Consider the following 22,043-nt stretch of genomic DNA (forward strand, 5'->3'; position numbering starts at 1 on the left):
GCCGAGTGTGGGAATGGGGTCTGGGCTGAGGCGGACAGAGCCTGGGAGGGGTGGGGTCTGTGACCGCTGCACCTCTTCCTGTCTGTCCCTCTGTCCATCAACTGAGCACAGAGAATGTGAGGCCTCCAGGCCCACGGCAGGAGTGGGCGGGGGCCCCCAGGCTGGATCTTGGGTCTGGGCTCTGAAGCCCCTGTCCACGGCAGGCTCCAGGTGCTGAGTGCGAACGCCAGGGGCAGCTGTCCTGGAGCCCACTCTGTCCCCTCCTCGAGAACCCCCTCTTGGACCCCTGTCCGCTGGGCTGGGGTCCACCACCCTCCCCAGGGTCCCTGCCCAGCCCCGCAGGGCATCCCAGGCGCCCATGAGCTGGGCCCCAGCTGCCGGCACCCCCCTCATCCCCCCCATAATGGCCAGCTCTGCCTGGGAGCCCTTGGAGGCAGGGTCACCACAGCCTCCTGGGATGCCCGCTTCCAAGGGGCTGACGCCACTGTTTCATGACGTGTCCCCGTGGGGGCTGCAGCCCGCTCCCCAACCATGCTGGGGGGGTGGGGACTGGGGACAGTAAAAATAGACGGTATGCCTGGCCATGTCAGGGGTTCATGGTAAGGGTTTTTTTTAAGCTTGAGCTTCTTTGATAAAATATTTTCCCATGGTAGACGGCACTGGGAATGTTCCCCACCCCCACCCTGCCCCAGAGGGCACGGCCCCGCCCTCTACGTGAGACCCACAGCCCCTGTGGCTTCTGTGGGTGGGCCACTGGGCCATCCTCACTCAAGGGGAGACCCTCCCTGCCTGGCTCAGGGGCACACGTGGGCAGATGCTACCAAAAAGCCAGCACCAGCAACCCCAGCACCCAGGGGTCCCCCTGCTCAGGGTCCCTGGTGAGTGGTGGGTCCGGCGGTGGTCACAGACCCCTGGCCAGGTCCCTGGCCCAGCTTTGGGCTCAGCCACGAGCGCCATTGCTCACTCCCTGCTGTGTGCCCACCGTACCACCCAGAGAGCACCCCAGCCTTGCTCTGGGAACCCTGCACATTGAGTGGGCTTTCCCTCCGGGAACAGCACCAAAATAGCAGAAGGAAGAAGAAAATGGAAACTCAGCCCATCGGCAGGCGCTCTCCAGGGAGGTGGCCAGCTCTGGCCGGAGCTAGGGGACAGCGGAGGCTGTGAGCCTCAGATCCTGTGACCAAGCCCAGAGCCAGGCCCCGTGGGCAGCTCCAGGGCAGAGGGCCGATCTCTCCTGCTGCGTCAGCCTGAGCGTGCCGCTCTCTGCTGGCTGGTGATGGCCAGCAGCCCTCTGGTGTCCAGATGGGTCGTAGCCAGCCCAGCCCTGCACTGTGGCCACGGGAGCAGGGCTGGGGTCTGCAGCTGCGTGGAGCTGGGCCTGCATGGTCCCTAGGCCTGGCCTCCATTGTTTTGCCTGTGCCCACCTCTTTGGCCCTGAGGATGGGCCTCTCTTCACCTCTGGGGTAGGGATGGGGCAGCCAGTGTGTGGGGTGGCCAATCAGTGGTGTTCCCAGCTGCCTGCTCAGGCCAAGCTCCCAGGGTTCAGCTGGGAGCACTGAGGCTGCAATGCTGCTGGAGTGGGTGGTGGGAACGTGGCCTGAGCCTGCCCAGCCCTAGGAAGAACTTTCTAGAGCACATGGCTATCACTGACGTGTGGCTTGGGGCCCTGGCCCTCCAGGCCCTGAGCACCTCTCGGGACTCCAGAGCCAAGGAGGCAGGTGTGCACGTGGGACCCTGGGCTGCGGGCATTGGGCCACCAGCCGGCTGAGACACTTGTACAAAGCAAGCTCCATTCTCCCACCTGGTGACCTGGAAGGCTGGCTTCAAATATAGACATCTCCGTTTCTCAGAGACCCCTTTCTTGCCCTCCTGGCCCCATCGCACTGGCCCTGAGGGACTCTTGTGCACATGGGGGGCCCTCTCCCAACAGCTCTCTGTCACCTGCCCAAGGGTATCCTGCTGGGGCTCAGCAGGGTCCCCAGCCCCGACGAAGGCCTCCCTCCCACCTGGGCTCCCACCTGAGGCCTCATGTGGCCCACACACGTGGGGCTCTGCACGGGCCAGCACCCACTCCTGCCTGCCCTGCACCAGAGGGTTTGGGTTCTGGTGTGGCTGCCAGCATGTGCTCTGCTCCCAGGCCGGGGCGGGCACGAGGAACGCATGGTTCCCTCCTCACCACGCACCACCCAGCATCTGTGGGATATGCACACAGAGAGATGCATGTGTCCGCAGGGCCCCTGGCCAGGCAGTCCGTGGGGCGAAGGCAGCCCACCCACCCCTTCCCCACGTCCTGCCCCCACATGGAGGGGCTGGCAGAGGTGGCAGGTCGCTGCCTGGGGCTGCAGCCAGGGCCCAGGGTACCCGCCAGGCCAAATTCCCCGCTGGCTGTTTGCAGTCTCTCAGACCCAGATGCTCCTTCCCTCACTGCCTTGGTCCTGGACAGCTGGCGCTGCCCTCTCCAGCCTGGACATTTGCTGGCCCCCAGTGGGGGTGCAGCTCTGGCCTTAGCCCCTCCCAGGCCTGCTCTACCTGCAGCACCCCTGGGCCTGGCGCTCCTGCTTGCCACAGCAGGGGCAGCCTGGGGGTTGCAGGGTGCGGGTGGCAGAGTGGCATCGGCAGCATGGAGATGCCAGTAGCCAGCAAAGAGGCAGGGCGGACGTGGGTCAGGGCGGCCCCCACTGTTCAGTCCCCGCCGCCCCCATCCCATCCACTCAGCCAGGCCAAAGTCCGCCCTTCTGCCTCACACCCTGGACACCCTTCTCCACGCAGGGCTTGGCGGCCCCTCCATGCCTGGCCTGGGTCCTCAGGGGCGCTCCCAGCACCCGGCTGCCCAGGGATCCAGCAGGGGTTTCCTCCCAGCTACCCAACTTCCTGTTTTCTCAAGAAAATGCAGCAGCAGATTCTGAACAGCTCATTAACATGCCTCCCCAGGCGTCCCGGACATCCTGGGGTCTTTACAGCACTTGCCGGCCTGAGCACAGACAAAGAGAGGCAGCGGACGCGGTTCCTGCCGCCCCTGGAGCCCAAGGCTGCAGGAGAGGCCCCTGGAGCACACTTCCTTGCCACCTGAGGCAGAGGCCGCGGTCCCCGCAGGGCAGTGGGGTCAGAGGGTCAGACTGCACCCCCAGGTCAGGGGCAGTGGGAGGTCCAGGGGCCTGTGTGTTCAGGTGCCTGACCGGCTGCGGATCGGAGTCGGAGCTTTCTCTCTTTCCTTCCTGCTTCAATCCCCGCCAGGCCCAGCCTGAGGCTGTGGGGGCAGAAGGGCGGTGGCAGGAGGCCCAGGCCTGCATCTGTTTCTGCTCAGCCAGGTGGGTGCCCCTGAGGGCCATGGGGTGGAGCTGAGCTCAGGGCCCCTCCCTTCCCAGCCCAGGCGCCAGCAGGGACCCTGACAGTGGCCTCCATGAGGGGATCTCCCTCCATGAGGGGGTCCCAAAACTTCCCCCAAAATTGGGCTTGGGAGGCTGGGATTACTCACGCCTGTCATCCCAGCACTTTGGGCGGCTGAGGCAGGTGGATCACCTGAGGTCAGGAGTTCAAGACCAGCCTGAACAACATGGTGAAACCCTGTCTCTACTACAAATACAAAAATTAGCCGCCCGTGGTTGTGGGCACCTGTAATCCCAGCTACTCAGGAGCCTGACGTGGGAGAATCGCTTGAACCTGGGAGGTGGAGGTTGCAGTGAGTTGAGATTACATCACTACACTCCAGCATGGGTGATGGAGTGAGACTCCGTCCCCCCGAAAAAACCCCAGGAAACAAAACTGGGCTTGGTGGAGCAGCCCCGACCTGCTGCTCCAGGCAGAATATTGACGTGGCCCTAACTCTGGAATGTTCTGGAAGCAGCCCATACCCTCCACTGGGAGCTGCTGAGAGCCAGCACAGCCCACAGTCCCCCTGCTTCCGTGTCGCCCACGGAGACCCCGGCGCCTGGCGTGGAGGGTAAAAGGCGGCATCAACTCCCCCCAGCCTGGCCATGCCCAGATGCCCAGTAGGCTCAAGCCAGTCGGTGTGGGGCATGGCAAGCTTGGACAGTGCAGCCCTGGGCAGGTGGCTCAGCCCAGTCCCCCACTGGGGACAAGAGAGGAGGGAGAGAGGTGAGTTGGGCTTTGGTGCCCCCACCAGCCTCCTCTACGGATCTCTACCGAGGTGCGGCAGTTCCCACTCAGGGGTTCTGTTGCCCAGACCTTGCTGGACGTCACCAAGCACACGCAGGCTGTCCTGCATGTTGCCTTTGGAAAGTGGGACCCACCCAGCCTGAAGGAACTTCCACAATTTCCCTCGATTCCTTCCAGAAGCCCCATGGGAGCCAGAGGGAATTCCCCAAATCCGAACCAATGCGTGATTGGAGCTGTCCCCGTGGCCATGCCAGCCTGCACTAGGGATGCTCTGCCGACGCCTCATCCCGGACCCACAAGGGATGCTCGGCCGATGCCCCACCCCAGACCCACGAGGGATGCTCTGCCGATGCCTCACCCAAGACCCACGAGGGATGCTCTGCCGACGCCTCACCCCGGACCAGGGATGCTCTGTGGACACCCCAACCCAGACCCACAAGGGATGCTCTGCCGACGCCTCACCCCGGACCCACGAGGGATGCTCTGCCAACGCCTCACCCCGGACCCACGAGGGATGCTCTGCGGACACCCCACTCTGGACCACAGCAGCCCCCCAAGGCATGTGGGTGTCTGGGTGGGGGTGGGAGCAAGAGGGTTGCTGCTTGCCATGGCTCCTGTGAGCAGAGCAGAGGGCGTGGCAGGTGCCTCTGCCGTCCACCACTGTCCAGGGTGGGGCCCACCTCCCTGGACACCCCCGTAGCTCCAGATCTCGTGCCAGCCCCAGGGAGGATGGGGTACACAGGACCCACCTGGCAGCGGCTGAAGATGTCTGCGTGGGTGACGCGCACGTTGAAATGCTTGAGCACAGCCTTGGCCTGCTGCTGGGCCTTCAGGGAGCAGTCAACCGAGAGGCAGCACCCAGCACCAACCTGGGCCCGGAGCTGCAAAGACACGGCTCGGCTACTGAGGGGCAGTGCAGAGCCCAGCACCTGCCCAGGCCCAGCCCACCTCTGCCAGCATGGGGCAGGAGCCTTCTCTTGGCCCACCAGGGGTACAGCAGAGGCGCTGGGGGTTGGCCCCACAGCAAGCTGACCCTGAGATGGGGGTGGCCAAGGGGCTGGGGGCCTGGGAAGATGGGGCTCAGGCCCACTGAGCTCATCTGTGGGACACTCACCTTGTGGAATGGCTGCCCCGACGTCAGGATGATCCTCCCCTCCTGCCTGGCAACCTGTGTGAGAGGGGCGACCAGCGGGTAAGGGGGGCAGCTCCATGCTCCTGGACTGGGCCACCTCTGCTCGCTGCCCCCTAGCTCCCCGGATCCTGGCCCTGCCCCAGGCCCCTTTTGTCCTCCAGGGTGGCCTCTGCCTGGGGTCTGGGTGGTGAGGAGCCCTCTGCTGGGTCCTGGATGTCACCTCATTGTATAGATTTAATCTTGGCACCACGCAAACATTTTTTTTCATAATTACAAACAAAATTGAATTTAAAAAGCAATCCCTCAAAAGCAGAAGAAAATGAAATACATAAAACATACACAGAGGTATTCCAAGAGACTGTAGAAATTTGAAAACACAGTAACTTGCCCCTAGCTCGTAGGGAGCCAACTACACATCCAAAATGAAGAAAACCCTGCAGTGACGATGCTCTGGGTGACAGTGTTGACACAGCTCTTCCAAAGCTTTGTATGAACTGTGGCATAAAACAGATGGATCATTTTGCTGATTTTGTGAGTATGAGAGTTTTTAGCTGACAAAGGAGATATAAAATTAAAATTAAGGATATTAAGCTTACAAGAAAACTCCAGATCTGAATAGAAAGCTTCAGTATGAATTTCTGATGTATGTTATATATATTTTTAAAAGTGTATTTCTGCACAGTCCACTGCAAAGGCCTAGAGACAAGACCCAGTCCCATCGCTGGGAGTGCCCTGTACCCAAAACTGGTTTCTACATACATTTTACACAAAAAGGAGCCTGAGCTTTTTGGAGAAATGACTGATTCCAGATCTAAGGTAGAAATGCAGACAATGAGGCTGGAGCATCTAGACCCTGCAGAAAGCAACGGTGAAGAGCCAAGTGTCACATCCGAGGATTCAGGAGCCAGCGGGGCTCCCACACCACAGGGAGGCAACATGCCAGCCAGGGAACAGGTGCGGAGGAGGACACGGGACACCTTTCTATGCATTCAGAGTGGTTCCTTAAAATCATTAGTTAACTTTTTTTTTTTTGAGATGGAGTCTCGCTCCGTCACCCAGGCTGGAGTGCAGTGGCACAATCTCGGCTCACTGCAAGCTCCACCTCCTGGATTCAAGCGATTCCCGTGCCTCAGCCTCCCAAGTAGCTGGGACTACAGGCGTGCACCAGCACACCCAGCTAATTTTTGTATTTTTAGTAGAGACGGGGTTTCTCCATGGTGGCCAGACTGGTCTCAAACTCCTGACCTCAGGTGATCTGTCTGTCTTGGCCTGCTAAAGTGCTGGGATTACAGGTGTGAACCACCACGCCCGGCCAAATCATTAGTTATCTTTAAGAGTGCAAGACCAACTCAAAAACATCAGAGCTAATACTATAAAACTCTTAGAAGAGGCCGGGCAAGGTGGCTTGTGCCTGTAATCCCAGCACTTTGAGAGGCTGCGATGGGTAGATCGCTTGAGTCCAGGAGTTCTAGACCAGCCTGGGCAACATAGCAAAAGCCCATCTCTACAAAAAATAAAAGAACTAGCCAGGCGTGCCTGTAGTCCCAGCTACTTAGGAGGTCAACGTGGGATGATTGCCTGAGCCGGGAGGTCAAGGCTGTAGTGGGTCGTGTTTGTGCCACCAGACTCCAGCCTGGGCTACAAAGTGAGACCCTGTTTCAAAAAAAAAAAAAGACTCTTAGAAGAAGACACAGGGGACACTTCCTGGTGCTGTATTTGGCCAGGATTTCTTTGATATGACACCGCAGCAAAGGCAGCAAAAGAAACACTGGAGCAACTGGACCCTCATTACAGTGAAATGTACACGTAGGACACTCTGGAGGAATAAAACACCTCAGGGTGGAGACGTCGGTATTTGCAAATCACGTATCTGACCAGGGGTTGATATCCAGAATATAGGAGGAACCCTATAATTCAACAACAGAAAAGCAAATAATGCACTTTAAAAATTGAAGGGCAGGGCGTGGTGGCCCACGCCTGTAATCCCAACACTTTGGGAGGCTGAGGCGGGAGGATGGCCTGAGCCTGGGAGGCTGAGGCTGCTGTGAGCTGTGATCGTGCCACTGCACTCCAGCCTGGGTAACAAAGTTAGACCTTATCTCAAAAAGAAAAAAAAAGTTGGCAAAGGACTTAAATGGACACTTCTTCAAAGATACACGCGTGGCCAATAAGCACATGAAACGATGCCCAACATCATTCGTCATTAGCGAAATGCAGATAAAAACCACAGTGAGACATCACATCCATTAGGGTGGCTTTTATAAAAAAAAAAAAAGGGAAATAAATGTTGGTGGGATGTGGATAAACTGAACTCTGATGCGTCACTGGTGGGAAGGCAAATGGTGTGGCCGCTGTGGAAAACAGTGTGACGGTTCCTCAAGAAGTTAAACACAGAGTCCGTAGAGGATTCAGCAGTTTCACCTTTAGCTGTATATGCAAAAGAACTGAAAGCAGGAACTCAAGCACATCCTCATACATCAGTGTTCGTAGCAGCCACATTCAGAATAACCAGAAGAGAGAGGCAACCCAGGGGCCCAGCCACAGACGAATGGAAACAAAACGGGTCCGTCCTGCAACGGAATGACGGAACGTCATCCAGCCTCAGAAAGGAAGGACGTTCAGGCCGGGCGCGGTGGCTCACGCCTGTAATCCCAGCACTTTGGGAGGCTGAGGCAGGTGGATCATGAGGTCAGGAGATCGAGACCATCCTGGCTAACACGGTGAAACCCCGTCTCTACTAAAAATGCAAAAAAATTAGCCGGGCGTGGTTGTGGGCACCTGTAGTCCCAGCTACTCGGGAGGCTGAGGCAGCAGAATGGTGTGAACCCAGGAGGTGGAGCTTGCAGTGAGCCGAGATCACACCACTGCACTCCAGCCTGGGCAACAGAGCAAGACTCTGTCTCAAAAAAAAAAGAAAAAAAAAAGGAAGGACGTTCTGACACAGGCTACATCGTGGATAAACCCTTACAACACGCCGAGTGGAAGATGCCAGACACAAACGGGTGGATACTATATGATTCCATATCTACGAGGTACCTAGGACAGGTCAATTCATAGAGGCAGAAAGTGGAACAGTGGCCACCAGGGCTAGAAGGAGGGGGAGGGGAGATAACTATTGGTACGGAGTCTTTTCTTTTTTTTTTTGAGATGGAGTCTCACTCGGTTGCCCAGGCTGGAGTGCAGTGGCGTGATCTTTGCTCACTGCAAGCTCCGCCTCCCGGGTTCACGCCATTCTTCTGCCTCAGCCTCCTGAGTAGCTGGGACTACAGGCGCCCGCCACCACACCCCGCTGATATTTTGTATTTTTAACAGAGACAGGGTTTCACCGTGTTAGCCAGAATGGTCTCGATCTCCTGACCTCGTGATCCACCCGCCTCGGCCTCCCAAAGTGCTGGGATTACAGGTATGAGCCACCACACCCGGCTGGTATGGAGTCTTTGGGATGCTACCAAGTTCTGGAAAGGGGTGGTGGTGATGGATACGTGATATAGTGAATGTGCTAATGCCATGGAATTGTACACTTAGAAATGGTTAAAATGGTCAATTTTGTGTTATGTATGTTTTACCACAAAAAGGGAAGAAATAAAGGAACACAGAAAGTAGTTACTTCGTGGTGATAACAAATATACACCCAAATGATGAGTAAAAACAACTAATATACACCCATATGATGAGTAAAAACAATTAATATACACCCATATGATGAGTAAAAACAACTAATATACACCCATATGATGAGTAAAAACAATTAATATACACCCATATGATGAGTAAAAACAAAAGTAAAAACAAACATAACTGGTAAATAAAGTAAATATACGGGAAAAAAATCAGAGGAAACAGGGGTCAAAGGGAAGAAACAGACTAGTTATACAGGAACTACACAGGGCCACACGCGGCTACACAGGAACTACACGGGGGCTACGTGGGAACTACAGAGGGGCCACAGAGGGACTACAGTGGGGCCACACAGGAGCCACACGGGGCCACACAGGAGCTACATGGGGCCACACGGGGCCACACGGGGCCACACGGAGCTACACAGGAGCTACATGGGGCCACACGGGGCCACACAGGAGCTACATGGGGCCACACGGGGCCACACAGGAGCTACACAGGACTGATGGCGGACTTCTCGAGGGCAACAATGGAGCCAAAAGGTAGTGGAGGGTTTTCAAAGTTCTGTGGAGCTACAAGTATAAACCCAGCAACACTCTCCTTCAAGAAAGAGGAAACAGCTTTTTAGAAAGGAAAAGTGGCTCCAATTAAAGAACAAGGAAAATTCATCATTAACAAGGAGTTTGTCATTTCCCAGAGGAAGGTCTGCCATGCAACAAACGGTCCACACATCGTCAACACTAAAATACATCGAGACCATAAAACAAACAGGATAATGTCTAATTTTCAGAATTAAGAAAGACAGCATCGTGTTAACTTTCTGGAAGATGACAGCAGGTAAGGTAAGAAAGACAAGTCGACTCTGCAAACGGAATCCAACAGCACATTAAAGCAATAATTCACCATGATCGAGTGAGTTTCATCCCAGGGATTCAGGGGGGTTCAACATGTGCAAGTCAGTAAGTTTGATTCATCACATAAACAGAATTAAAGAGAAAAACTACACGATCATCTCAATAGATGCATAAAAAGCATTTGACAAAATCTAGCATTGTTTTATGATAAAAGTCCTCAACCAACTACGCTTAGAAGGAACACACCTCAAAATAATAAAAGCCATATATGACAAACCCGCAGCCAACATCCTACTAAATAGGGAAAAGTGGAAACAGTCCCCTGAGAACTGGAACAAGACAAGGATGCCCTCTCACCCTCATCCTCCCACCCTCGCCCTCCCACCCTAACCCTCACCCTCTCCCTCCCACCCTCTCCCTCCCACCCTCACCCTCACCCTCGCCCTCCCACCCTCACCCTCACCCTCGCCCTCCCACCCTCACCCTCACCCTCGCCCTCCCACCCTCCCCTCCCACCCTCACCCTCACCCTCGCCCTCCCACCCTCCCCTCACCCTCGCCCTCCCACCCTCACCCTCACCCTCGCCCTCCCACCCTCACCCTCACCCTTGCCCTCCCACCCTCACCCTCCCACCCTCGCCCTCCCACCCTCACCCTCACCCTTGCCCTCCCACCCTCACCCTCACCCTCGCCCTCCCACCCTCACCCTCCCACCCTCCACCCTCCCCCACCCTCGCCCTCCCACCCTCACCCTCACCCCCTCACCCTCCCCACCCTCGCCCTCCCACCCTCACCCTCCCACCCCTCCCACCCTCACCCTCCCACCCTCACGCCCTCCCACCCTCACCCTCACCCTCCCACCATCGCCCTCCCACCCAACACAGTACTCAAAGTCCTGACCAGAACTGTCAGGAAAGACAAAGAAAGAGAGGGCATCCAAATGGGCAAACAAGCAGTTAGACTATCTCTGCCAATATTATGACTGTATACCTCGAAAACCCTAAAGCCTCCTCCAAAAGACTCCTCGGCTTGACAAATGAATTCAGTAAAGTCTCAGGTTACAAAATAAATGTGCACAAATCAGTAGCACAACGACCAAGCTGAGAAGGAAACCAAGAACTCGGGTCGGGTGCAGTGGCTCACGCCTGTAATCCCAGCACTTTGGGAGGCCGAGGCAGGTGGATCACAAGGTCAAGAGATTGAGACCAGCCTGGCCAACATGGTGAAACCCCATCTCTACTAAAATACAAAAAATTACCGGGCGTGGTGGCGCGCACCTGTAGTCCCAGCTACTTGGGAGGCTGAGGCAGGGGAATCCCTTCAACCTGGGAGGCGGAGCTTGCAGTGAGCCGAGACTGTAAAAGGATACATGGTATTGGCCGGGCACAGTTGTTCACGCCTGTAATCCCAGCACTTTGGGAGGCCAAGGCGGGCAGATCACAAGGTCAGGAGATCGTGAGCATCCTGGCTAAAACAGTGAAACCCCTCTCTACTAAAAAATACAAAAAACTAGCCGTGAGTGGGAGGCTGAGGCAGGAGAATCCCTTGAACCCGGGAGGCGGAGCTTGCAGTGAGCCAAGATTGTGCCACTGCACTCCAGCCTGGCGACAGACTGAGACAGTCTGTCAAAAAACAAAAAACAAATCTGGAGGCATCACATTACCCAACTTCAAATTATACTTGTGAGGGTTTATATTGAGTGTCAACTGGATTGAAGGATGCACAGTATGGATCCTGGATGTGTCTGTGGGGGTGTTGCCAAAGGGAATTCGCATTTGAGTGAATCCATGGACGGGGAGAGGCAGACCCACCCTCAGAGGGCACCATCTCATCAGCTGCCAGCACGGCTAGGATAAAGCACGCAGGAGAAGATGGAGGAGCGGACATGCTGAGGCTTCCCGCCCCATCTTTCTCCCGTGCTGGATGCTTCCTGTCCTCGAACATCAGACTCCAAATTCCTCAGCTTTTGGACTTTTACACGTACACCAAGTTTGCCAGGGGCTCTCCGGCCTTTGGCCGCAGGCTGAAGGCTGCACTGCTGGCTTCCCTGCTTTTGAGGTTTTGGGACTTGGACGGATCCACCACTGGCGTCCTGGCTCCTTAACTTGCAGACGGCCTATTGTGAGACTTTACCTTGTGATGCTGTGAGTCAACTCTCCTTAATAAACTTCTTTTCGTGTGCACATCTATCCTATCAGTTCTGTCCCTCTTGAGAACCCTGACTGACAATACACTACAAGGCTCTGCGGTATAATTTGAAGGTGTCCCCGCCCAGATCTCATCCTGAAATGCAAGCCCCGGTGTTGGAGGTGGGGCCTGGCCTGGAGGGAGGCGACTGGATCAGGGGGTAGGATTTCTCAGGAGTGGTTTAGCACCGTCCCGCTTGGTCCTGTCCTTGCCTGGTCGTTTGAAAGTGCATGGCACGTCCCCTCTTTCTCTCTCACTCCTGCCCTCACCATGTGACATGCAAGCTCCTGCTTTGCTTTCTGCCAGGACTAGATTTTCCAGAGGCTCCCCAGAAGCAGCTGCCAGTGATGGGGTTCCTGTACCGCCTCCAGAACCATAAGCCAATTGAACCTCTTTTCTTATAAGTTGCCCAGTCCCAGGTATTTCTTTTGTTCTTTTCTTTTTTTTTTTTTTTTTTTTTGAGACAGAGTCTCACTCTGTCACCCAGGCTGGAGTACAGTGCAGTGACGTGATCTCCGCTCACTGCAACCTCTGCCTTCCGGGTTCAAGTGATTCTCCTGCCTCAGCCTCCCGAGTAGCTGGGACTACAGGCGCCCGCCACCACGCCCGGCTAATTTTGTTTTTTTTTTTGAGATGGAGTCTCGCTCTGTCGCCAGGCTGGAGTGCAATGGTGTGATCCTGGTTCACTGCAATCTCTACCTCCTGGGTTCAAGCGATTCCCCTGCCTCAGCCCCCCGAGTAGCTGGGACTACAGGCACACACCACCACGCCTGGCTAATTTTTTGTATTTTAGTGGAGATGGGGTTTCACCATGTTGGCCAGGCTGGTCTCGAACACCCGACCTCAGGTAATCCGCCCGCCTCTGCCTCTCAAAGTCCTGCGATTACAGGCGTGAACCACTGCAACCAGCCTCAGGTATTCCTTTATAGCAATGTGAGAAGGGACTAATACAATATAGTTACCAAAACAGCATAGTACTGGTTTAAAAGTAGATATATAGACCAATGGGATGGAATAGAGAATCCAGAAATAAAGCCAAATACTTACAATCAACTGATCTTTGACAAAGTATAAATAAACATATATTGGAGAAAAAGACACCCTATCTAATAAGCAGTGCTGGGAAAACTGGCTACCCACATGTAGGAGAATGAAACTGGATCCCTATCTCTCACCATATACAAAACCCAACTCAAGATGGATGAAAGACTTAAATCTAAGACCCGAAGCATAAACATTCTAGAAGGAAATCTAGGAAAGCTCTTCTGCGCATTGGCTTAAGCAAACAATTTTGACTAGAACCACAAAAGCAAATGCAACAAAAACAAAAATAAATAAATGCGACCTAATTCAACTAAAAAGCTTCTGCACAGCAAAAGAAATAATCATCAGAGAAAACTAACAGCCCACAAGGCCGGTGGCTCACGCTGTAATCCCAGCACTTTGGGAGGCCGAGGCGGGCAGATCACGAGGTCAGGAGATCGAGACCATCCTGGCTAACACGGTGAAACCCCGTCTCTACTAAAAATACAAAAAATTAGCCGGGCGTGGTGGCGCGTGCCTGTAGTCCCAGCTACTCAGGAGGCTGAGGCAGGAGAATCACTTGAACCCGGGAGGCGGAGGCTGCAGTGAGCCAAGATCGCGCCATTGCACTCCAGCCTGGTGACAGAGCTACACTTCATCTCAAAATAAATAAATAAATAAATAAATAAATAAATAAATAAATAATAAACAAGTTAGTACAACATCTATGAAAACAACATGGAGATTTCTCAAAGAACTAAAAGCAGATCTACCATGTGCTCCAGCAGTCCCACTACTGAGTATCTACCCAAAGGAAAAGAAGTCATTGTATCAGAAAGACACCTGCACACATATGTTTGTCACAGCACAATTCACAGTTGCAAAGACATGGGTATCCATCAACCAATGAGTGGATTAAAAAATGTGGTATATATATACACCATGGAATACTACTCAGCCATAAAAAAGAACAAAATAACGTCTCTGCAGCAACTTGAATGGATCTGGAGGCCATTATTCTAAATAAAGTAACTCAGGAATGGAAAACCAAATACTGCATGTTCTCACTTATAAGTGGGAACTAACCTATGGGTACACAAAGGCATGCAGAGTGATATAATGGACACTGGAGGCTGAGAGGTGGGGAGGGCAGGAGGAGGAGTAAGGGATAAAAAAGCGACATACTGGGTACAATATATACTATTTGGGTGACAGTGCAGTAACGTATCAGACTTCATCATTATACAATTCATCCATGTAACCAAATGCCACTCGTACCCCAAAAGCTATTGAAATATATGAAACATAATTTGATGTAAGATCCCTGACTTAACTGTAACTTTAGATATCATTAACTCAAATATACGTGTTAACATTTCTCAGCCATGTGTGGTGGCTCACGCCTGTAATCCCAGCACTTTGGCAGGCTGAAGCAGGTGGATTACTTGAGGTCAGGAGATCGACACCAGCCTGGCCAACATGGCGAAACCTCATCTCTACTAAAAATACAAACATTAGCTGGGAGTGGTGCTGGGTGCCTGTAGTCCCAGCTACTCAAGAGGCTGAGGCAGAATTGCTTGAACCTGGGAGGCGGAGTTTGCAGTGAGCCGAGATTGTGCCACTGCACTCCAGCCTGGGTGACAAAGCGAGACTCCGCCTAAAAAAAAAAAAAAATTCTAGGGCAATCCCTACAAAGAAAAGAAATAAATCCACAGCAAAATATGCATATTTTAAGAAAACAAGGAAAGCAATAGCAATAGAATTTACAGCTTTCAAATTGATTGAAGGAAAAATAGAATGAAGGTAAAAAAGCTAAAAGCATGAAAAAAAGAAGAGGAAAAAGAATAGAAAAACTTGTACAAATAGAAAGCACAAATTAAGATAGTACGACTAAACCCAAATTCTATCAATACTTACAATAAATGTGAAAGGACTAAAGTAATAAGTTAAAAGGCAAAGACTGTCAGACTAGATTAAAAAAAAAAACCCAACTAGAAACAGTTTACAAGAAACACATCTACTATATAAAAGAAGGTTGAAAGTTAAAGGATAAAAAAGTGCTTTACTAGTACCAAAGAATAATGGAGAAATGGTATTAATGTTAGTTAAAATATATTTTATAGCAAAGAGCATTACTGGAGTCAAAGAGGTTCACCACATAATTATAAAAGATTTCACACAACAGAAAGATATAAGAATTCTAATAATAATATGTATATGCACCTACTAACATAACTTTAAAACATATAAGGCAAACACTGACATAACTGCATGGAAAATTTGACGAATGCACCATCACAGGAACCCTCAGTATGTCTCTCTCGGTAGAATCAGGCAGAAAAGTAAATAGCATAAAGATGATTTAGGCTTGGTGTGGTGGCTCACGCCTATAATCCCAGCAGTTTGGGAGGCCAAGGTGGGCGGATCACAAGGTCAGGAGTTCGAGACCAGCCTGGCCAATATTGTGAAACCCCATCTCTACTAAAAATACAAAAATTAGCCGGGTGTGGTGGTGGGCGCCTGTAGTCCCAGCTACTCAGGAGGCTGAGGCAGGAGAATGGCGTGAACCCGGGAGGTGGAGCTTGCAGTGAGCCGAGATTATGCCACTGCACTCCAGCCTGGGTGACAGAGAGAGATTTCTTCTCAAAAAATAAAAATTAAAAAAAAAAAGATGTTTTGAACACACATTTGACAAGCTGGATCAACTGACTGAGTGTGTGTATATGTTGGGGTGTAGGTGGAGTGGGAGGGAGAGAGGGGGAGAGAGATGAGCATGACTGGAAGGGAATACCATGTATCTTTTTTTTTGAGACGGAGTCTTGCTCTGTCGCCCAGGCTGGAGTGCAGTGGCGTGATCTCGTCTCACTGCAAGCTCCACCTCCCGGGTTCACGCCATTCTCCTGCCTCAGCCTCCTGAGTAGCTGGGACTACAGGCGCCCGCCACCGTGCCCAGCTAATTTTTTGAATTTTTAGTACAGACAGGGTTTCACTGTGTTAGCCAGGATGGTCTCGATCTCCTGACCTTGTGATCCACCTGCCTCGGCCTCCCAAAGTGCTGGGATTACAGGCGTGAGCCACCGCACCCGGCCAGTACCATGTATCCTTTTACAGTCCATGTGGATCATTTATAAAAAGGATCATCTACTTGGCTACAAAGCAAATCTTAAGATTTCCAAAATTGGAAATATACAGACTATGTTCCTGAAGTTAGGTTAGAAATCATTTTTAAGAAGATAACTAAAAAGTCCCAAGATCCAAGCTTTCTAAAATTGAAAAACAGCCTTCTAAAGGACGAAGTCAAATAAGCAATCATAATTGATATTCAAACGTTATTAGAACTAAAAACAATGAAAACGCTCTATATCAAAACTGATAGAGCGCAGTGAAAACAATACTTTGAGAAAAATTTATGGCCTTAAATATTTATATCATAAAATACAAGAGTCAGAAAATTAAAGAGCTAACCAACGCCACTTGGAAACAAACCCAAGAAAGGAAAAGGAAGGAAATTATAAAGATAAGAACAGAAACGGATGAGATAGACAACAAAATGCAATAGAAAGACTCAACGAAGCCAAATACTGCTTATTTTAAAAGGCAGTAAGTTGGCCAGGCGCGATGGCTCACGCCTGTAATCCCAGCACTTTGGGAGGCCGAGGCGGGCGGATCACGAGGTCAGGAAATCGAGACCATCCTGGCTAACACGGTGAAACCCCGTCTCTACTAAAAATACAAAAAAATTAGCCAGGCATGGCAGCGGGCGCCTGTAGTCCTAACTACTCGGGAGGCTGAGGCAGGAGAATGGCGTGAACCCGGGAGGTGGAGCTTGCAGTGAGCCGAGATTATGCCATTGCACTCCAGTTTGAGCGACAGAGCAAGACTTCGTCTCAAAAAAAAAAAAAAAAGGCAGTAAGTTGACACATCTCTGCGAGAGCACAAGAAGAGCAAGAGCAAAAGGAAGCGACAATAAAAAAGAGAGAACCCGGCTGCAGACACAGCAGAGCCTTAACAGAGGACACCAACAGTTTATACTTATGTATTTGAAATGTTGGATTAAATGGACACATTCCAGAAAAATTATAAATTACCAAATGTGATCAGGAAGACACAGCCAGCCAAGTGGTTCTATAACTATTAATAAAACTCAGTATCAGAACATTCTCCCCAAAGAAAACATCAGGCCAGGAAGCCTCATGGGAAGTGAGCCAGTTTCAGGAGCAGATAATTTAAACATTACTCAGTTGCAGAAAAAAGAGGGAAAGCTCCCCAATGTATTTATGAGGCCAGAAAAAAAGAGAAAGGAAAATTATATGTCAGATGTACCCATGAAGATGGATACAAGCTTCCTAAACAAAAATCACAGACCAGGCCGGGTGCGGTGGCTCACACTTGTAATCCCAGCACTTTGGGAGGCTGAGGTGGGTGGATCACCTGAGGTTGGGAGTTTGAGACCAGCCTGGCCAACATGGCAAAACCCCGTCTCTACTAAAAATACAAAAATTAGCCAGGCGTGGTGGCACATGCTTGTAATCCCACCTACTTGGGAGACTGAGGCAGGAGAATTGCTTGAACCCGAGAGGCAGAGGTTGCAGTGAGCTGAGATTGCGCCATTGCACTCCAGCCTGGGCAATGGAGCAAGACTCTGTCTCAAAAAAAAAAAAAAAAATCACAGACCAAAGTCTGCAATGTATTAAGAAGCGTAATATGCGGGACCAAGTTGAATTTAACACAGGAGGCCGGGCGCGGTGGCTCACGCCTGTAATCCCAGCACTTTGGGAGGCCGAGGCGGGAGGATCACGAGGTCAGGAGATTGAGACCATCCTGGCTAACACGGTGAAACCCCGTCTGTACTAAAAATACAAAAAATTAGCCGGGCGAGGTGGCAGGCGCCTGTAGTCCCAGCTACGCGGGAGGCTGAGGCAGGAGAATGGCGTGAACCCCAGGGGGCGGAGCCTGCAGTGAGCCGAGATCGCGCCACTGCACTCCAGCCTGGGTGAAAGAGCGAGACTCCGTCTCAAAAAAAAAAAAAAAGAATTTAACCCAGGAAAGAAAGATTAGTCCCAAATTCAAAAAGTTAATAATGTCATTCATCACATTTACAGATTAAAGGAAAAATAACCCTATGAGTATCTGAAAAGCTGCTGGGAAAGCATTAGGTAGGTCGAATTCAATATTCACTCATAACAAAAACCAACAGCAAATGTACAATCGTGGGGGAACTGCCTCAGCCTGGTACAGAATATCGAGCAACCACCATACTTCATGTTAAAACATTCCTTTCTAAATCAGAAACAAGACAAGGATGGCTACCATCGGCATTTCTATTCAAAACTGTCTTGGAGATCTTGATTAATGAAATAAGATAAGGAGCCGGGCGCGGTGGCTCAAGCCTGTAATCCCAGCACTTTGGGAGGCCGAGGCGGGCGGATCACGAGGTCAGGAGATCGAGACCATCCTGGCTAACACAGTGAAACCCCGTCTCTACTAAAAATACAAAAAATTAGCTGGGTGTGTTGGCGGGCGCCTGTAGTCCCAGCTACTCGGGAGGCTGAGGCAGGAGAATGGCGTGAACCCGGGAGGCGGAGCTTGCAGTGAGCCAAGATTGCGCCACTGCACTCCAGCCTGGGCGACAGAGCAAGACTCCGTCTCAAAAAAAAAAAAAAAAAAAGAAATAAGATAAGGAAGGAAAAGATATAAGCATTGGAAAGGAAGAAATAAAACCCTCATAGTTTGCAGATGATGTGTACAAACAGAACCCCAGATAACTGACAACCAATTCAGTAAGATTCAGGGGCATTTAGCAAGTTTTCTGGACAGAAGACTGATGCATCAAGAGCAACCACAGTCCATGTATCAGCAGAAAATAAAACCCACATGATTTATAAAAGCAACAAAAATCTAAAGTTCCTGAGATGAAATCTAACAAAAGACATGCAAGATCTTTATGGAGGTTATTAAATGTGTTTGAAAGAGGCCAGGCGTGGTGGCTCACACCTGTAATCTCAGCACTTTGGGAGGCTGAGGTGGGCGGATCATGAGGTCAGGAGTTTAAGACCAGCCTGGCCAACATGATGAAACCTCATCTCTACTAAAAATACAAAAATTAGCTGGGTGTGGCGGTGCGTGCCTGTAGTCCCAGCTACTCAGGAGGCTGAGGCAGGAGAATCACTTGAACCCGGGAGGCGGAGGTTGCAGTGAGCCGAGATTGCGCCACTGCACTCCAGCCTGGGCAACACAGTGAGACTCTATCTCAAAAAAAAAAAAAAAAAAGAAAAAAAGAAAGAGTTAAATATTCATGAACAGAAGACTCAATATCTTTTTTTTTTTTAAATGAGATCTTGCTGTGTTGCCCAGGCTGGAGTGCAGTGGCATGATCCTGGCTCACCGTGTAGCCTTGATCTCATGGGATCAAGTGATCCTCCCACCTCAGTCCCCCAGGTGGCCAGGACCACAGGTGTGCACCACCATGCCTGGCTATTTTTTTTAAGAAACAATGTCTCACTATGTTACCAGGCTGGTCTCAAACTCCTGGGCTCAAGCAATTCTCCTGCCTTGGCCTCCCAAAGTGCTGAGATTACAGGTGAGGCCACTGCACCTGGCCTCAATATCTTAAATATGTCATTTTTCCCTAAATTGATTTATAGAGTCAATGCAGTTCCAAGCAAAACTGAATTGGTGAGCTGTTTCTAAACCTATATAGAAAGGACAAAGGACTGAAGGAGAAGAACAAGGTAGATGCTCACCCTACCAGATACGAAGATGAGTGATAACACTAGAGGAATTAACACATCGTGGCATCATGTAAAAACTTAAGGCCAGGCCGGGCGTGGTGGCTCACACCTGTAATCCCAGCACTTTGGGAGGCTGAAGCAGGAGGATCGCTCGAGGCCAGGAGTTCAAGACCAGCCTAGACAACATAGCGAGATCCTGTCTCCACGAAACATTTTAAAAATTAGCTGGGTGTGGTGGCCTGTGCCTGTGTTCCTGGCTACTCGGGAGGCTGAGTTGGGAGGCTCACTTAAGCCTAGGATTTTGAGGCTGCAGTCAGCTATGATCATACCACTACACTCTAGCCAGACAGAATGAGACCCTGTCTCTTAAAAAAAGAAAGCAAAAGACTGGACCAGGCATGTGTTAAGGGTCCCCAAGATCATCCTGAGGTGATTCAGTGTTACTCACACTCAGCACACAGTCACACTCTGGCTAAGACTCATTACAGTGAATAGTACACAGCAATGTCAGCAAAGGGAAAAGGCACATGGGGCCTCAGGCACCCAGGAAACGGGGCTCAGGCACCCAGGAGCCGTCTCCCAGGGGAGTCAGAGGAAACAGGGCTCAGGCACCCAGGAGCCCTCGCCCAGGGGAATCCTGTATGATGTGCTTAACTTCTGCATAAGTTGTAATGACATTTGTGAAGTGTTGTCTATCTGAGAAGTTCAGTAGGGATTCATCGCCTGAGGTTTTTACTGGGGGTGGTCACACTGATACCCTTTGCCTGGCATATACCAAAATTTCAGAGTCCTAGGAGGAAAGTGGTGTCCAGCATAAACCACGTTATTTGTAAAGATTAGGAACCACAAACCACCTTCATCATCAGGGAAGGTTTATATCAGTCAGGGAACTGTTTCCCAGCCAAGTTCCCAGCCTTGCAGCCAGGCCTTTCTTAGGGCAGCAGTGGCAGCCACAAGACGTTCCACAGAACAGAAAGTGCAAATAGCTAGGGAACATATGGAAAGATGCTCAACTTCATCAAGAATCAGAGAAGGGGCCGGGCGCAGTGGCTCACACCTGTAATCCCAGTACTTTGGGAGGCCGAGGCAGGTGGATTACGAGGTCAGGAGATCAAGACCATCCCAGCCAACATGGTGAAACCCTGTCTCTACTAAAAATATAAAAATTAGCTGGACATGGTGGTGGGTGCCTGTAATCCCAGCTACTGGGGAGCCTGAGGCAGGAGAATCGCTTGAATCCGGGAGGCGGAGGTTGCAGTGAGCCAAGATCGCACCACTGCACTCCAGCCTGGGCGACAGAGTAAGACTCTGTTTCAAACAAACAAACAAACAAAATAATCAGAGAAAAGCAAGTTCAAAGACAATGAAATATAACTTTACATGGACAGGACTGGCCAAGTGGACAAAGTTTAATAACATCAGTTGTGAATTTAATTTCTGTTGTAATTCAGCTGCTCACAGGATTAAATTCTAGTAAAATTGCGTGTTCAGCAATTTTACTTCTGCAGCTACAGGGGATAAGGGCTTCTTTTAGGGCCAATATAGAAGCTTGCAGGTCCTTTGTGTGGAGCCTGAGCTCACCTTTTTCTTTCCCACTTTTTCCAGCACAGTTAGGAGCAACCAGCCCATCCCATCATATCCATTAGTTTGCCTGCAGTGTTTGGAAGTAGCAGATACTTGTTCCATCAGAATCTGTGCTTCTATAGGTTCCCAATGAAGGGTATCCCATGGCAATATTTTGAATAATTTTGCAGCATCTCACCATGGACTACTGTATCCTTTTTTTTTAAGACAGAGTCTCACTCTGTCACCCAGGCTGGAGTGCAGTGGCGTGATCTCGGCTCACTGCAACCTCCACCCCCCGGGTTCATGCCATTCTCCTGCCTCAGCCTCCTGAGCAGCTGGGACTACAGGTGCCCGCCACCACACCTGGCTAATTTTTAATATTTTTAGTAGAGACGGGGTTTCACCGTGTTAGCCAGGATGGTCTCAATCTTCTGACCTGGTGATCCGCCCACCTCGGCCTCCGAAAGTGCTGGGATTACAGGCGTGAGCCACTGCGCCCGGCCTGTACCCTCTTTACTACTGGAAACTAGGCCCTTAGTGTCTCTAAATCTAATAATATAGAGAACCAGTTCCAGAAGTCCCAGAAACAGTGCAGATGGCTCATCTGTAAGACTTTCCTCTGCAACAACTTCCGGCACCAAAATTGGTCAGTTGGGCCGATCTAGAGAAGCGAACCAATGGGAGATAAATATTAAGAGATTTACTATCAAGAACTGGCTTCCATGCTTGCGGTGGCTGATGAGACGTGTCTGGGAAGATTGTGAGTGGCGTGGAACTTCGCTGGCGCATTTCCTGTCCACTTCGGCATCTGCGGAGG

The 22,043-nt window shown here is 51.3% G+C and overlaps 1 protein-coding gene across 13 annotated transcripts in view; it reads right to left on the minus strand.

The window, feature by feature from the left end:
• Window positions 1-22,043, minus strand: part of EXD3 (exonuclease 3'-5' domain containing 3) — a 110,446-nt gene that overhangs the window by 11,034 nt on the left and 77,369 nt on the right. For all 13 annotated transcript variants that reach the window (XM_030818298.1, XM_030818291.1, XM_030818292.1 and 10 more), the window contains 2 exons: window positions 5,231-5,284; window positions 4,866-4,997 (listed from right to left, as the gene is read on the minus strand). In XM_030818298.1, the coding sequence (XP_030674158.1) occupies window positions 4,866-4,997; window positions 5,231-5,284 (186 nt within the window). The remainder of the gene's footprint in view (window positions 1-4,865; window positions 4,998-5,230; window positions 5,285-22,043) is intronic.

The sequence above is a fragment of the Nomascus leucogenys genome, chromosome 8 (assembly GCF_006542625.1).
Source record: "Nomascus leucogenys isolate Asia chromosome 8, Asia_NLE_v1, whole genome shotgun sequence".
NCBI lineage: Eukaryota > Metazoa > Chordata > Mammalia > Primates > Hylobatidae > Nomascus > Nomascus leucogenys.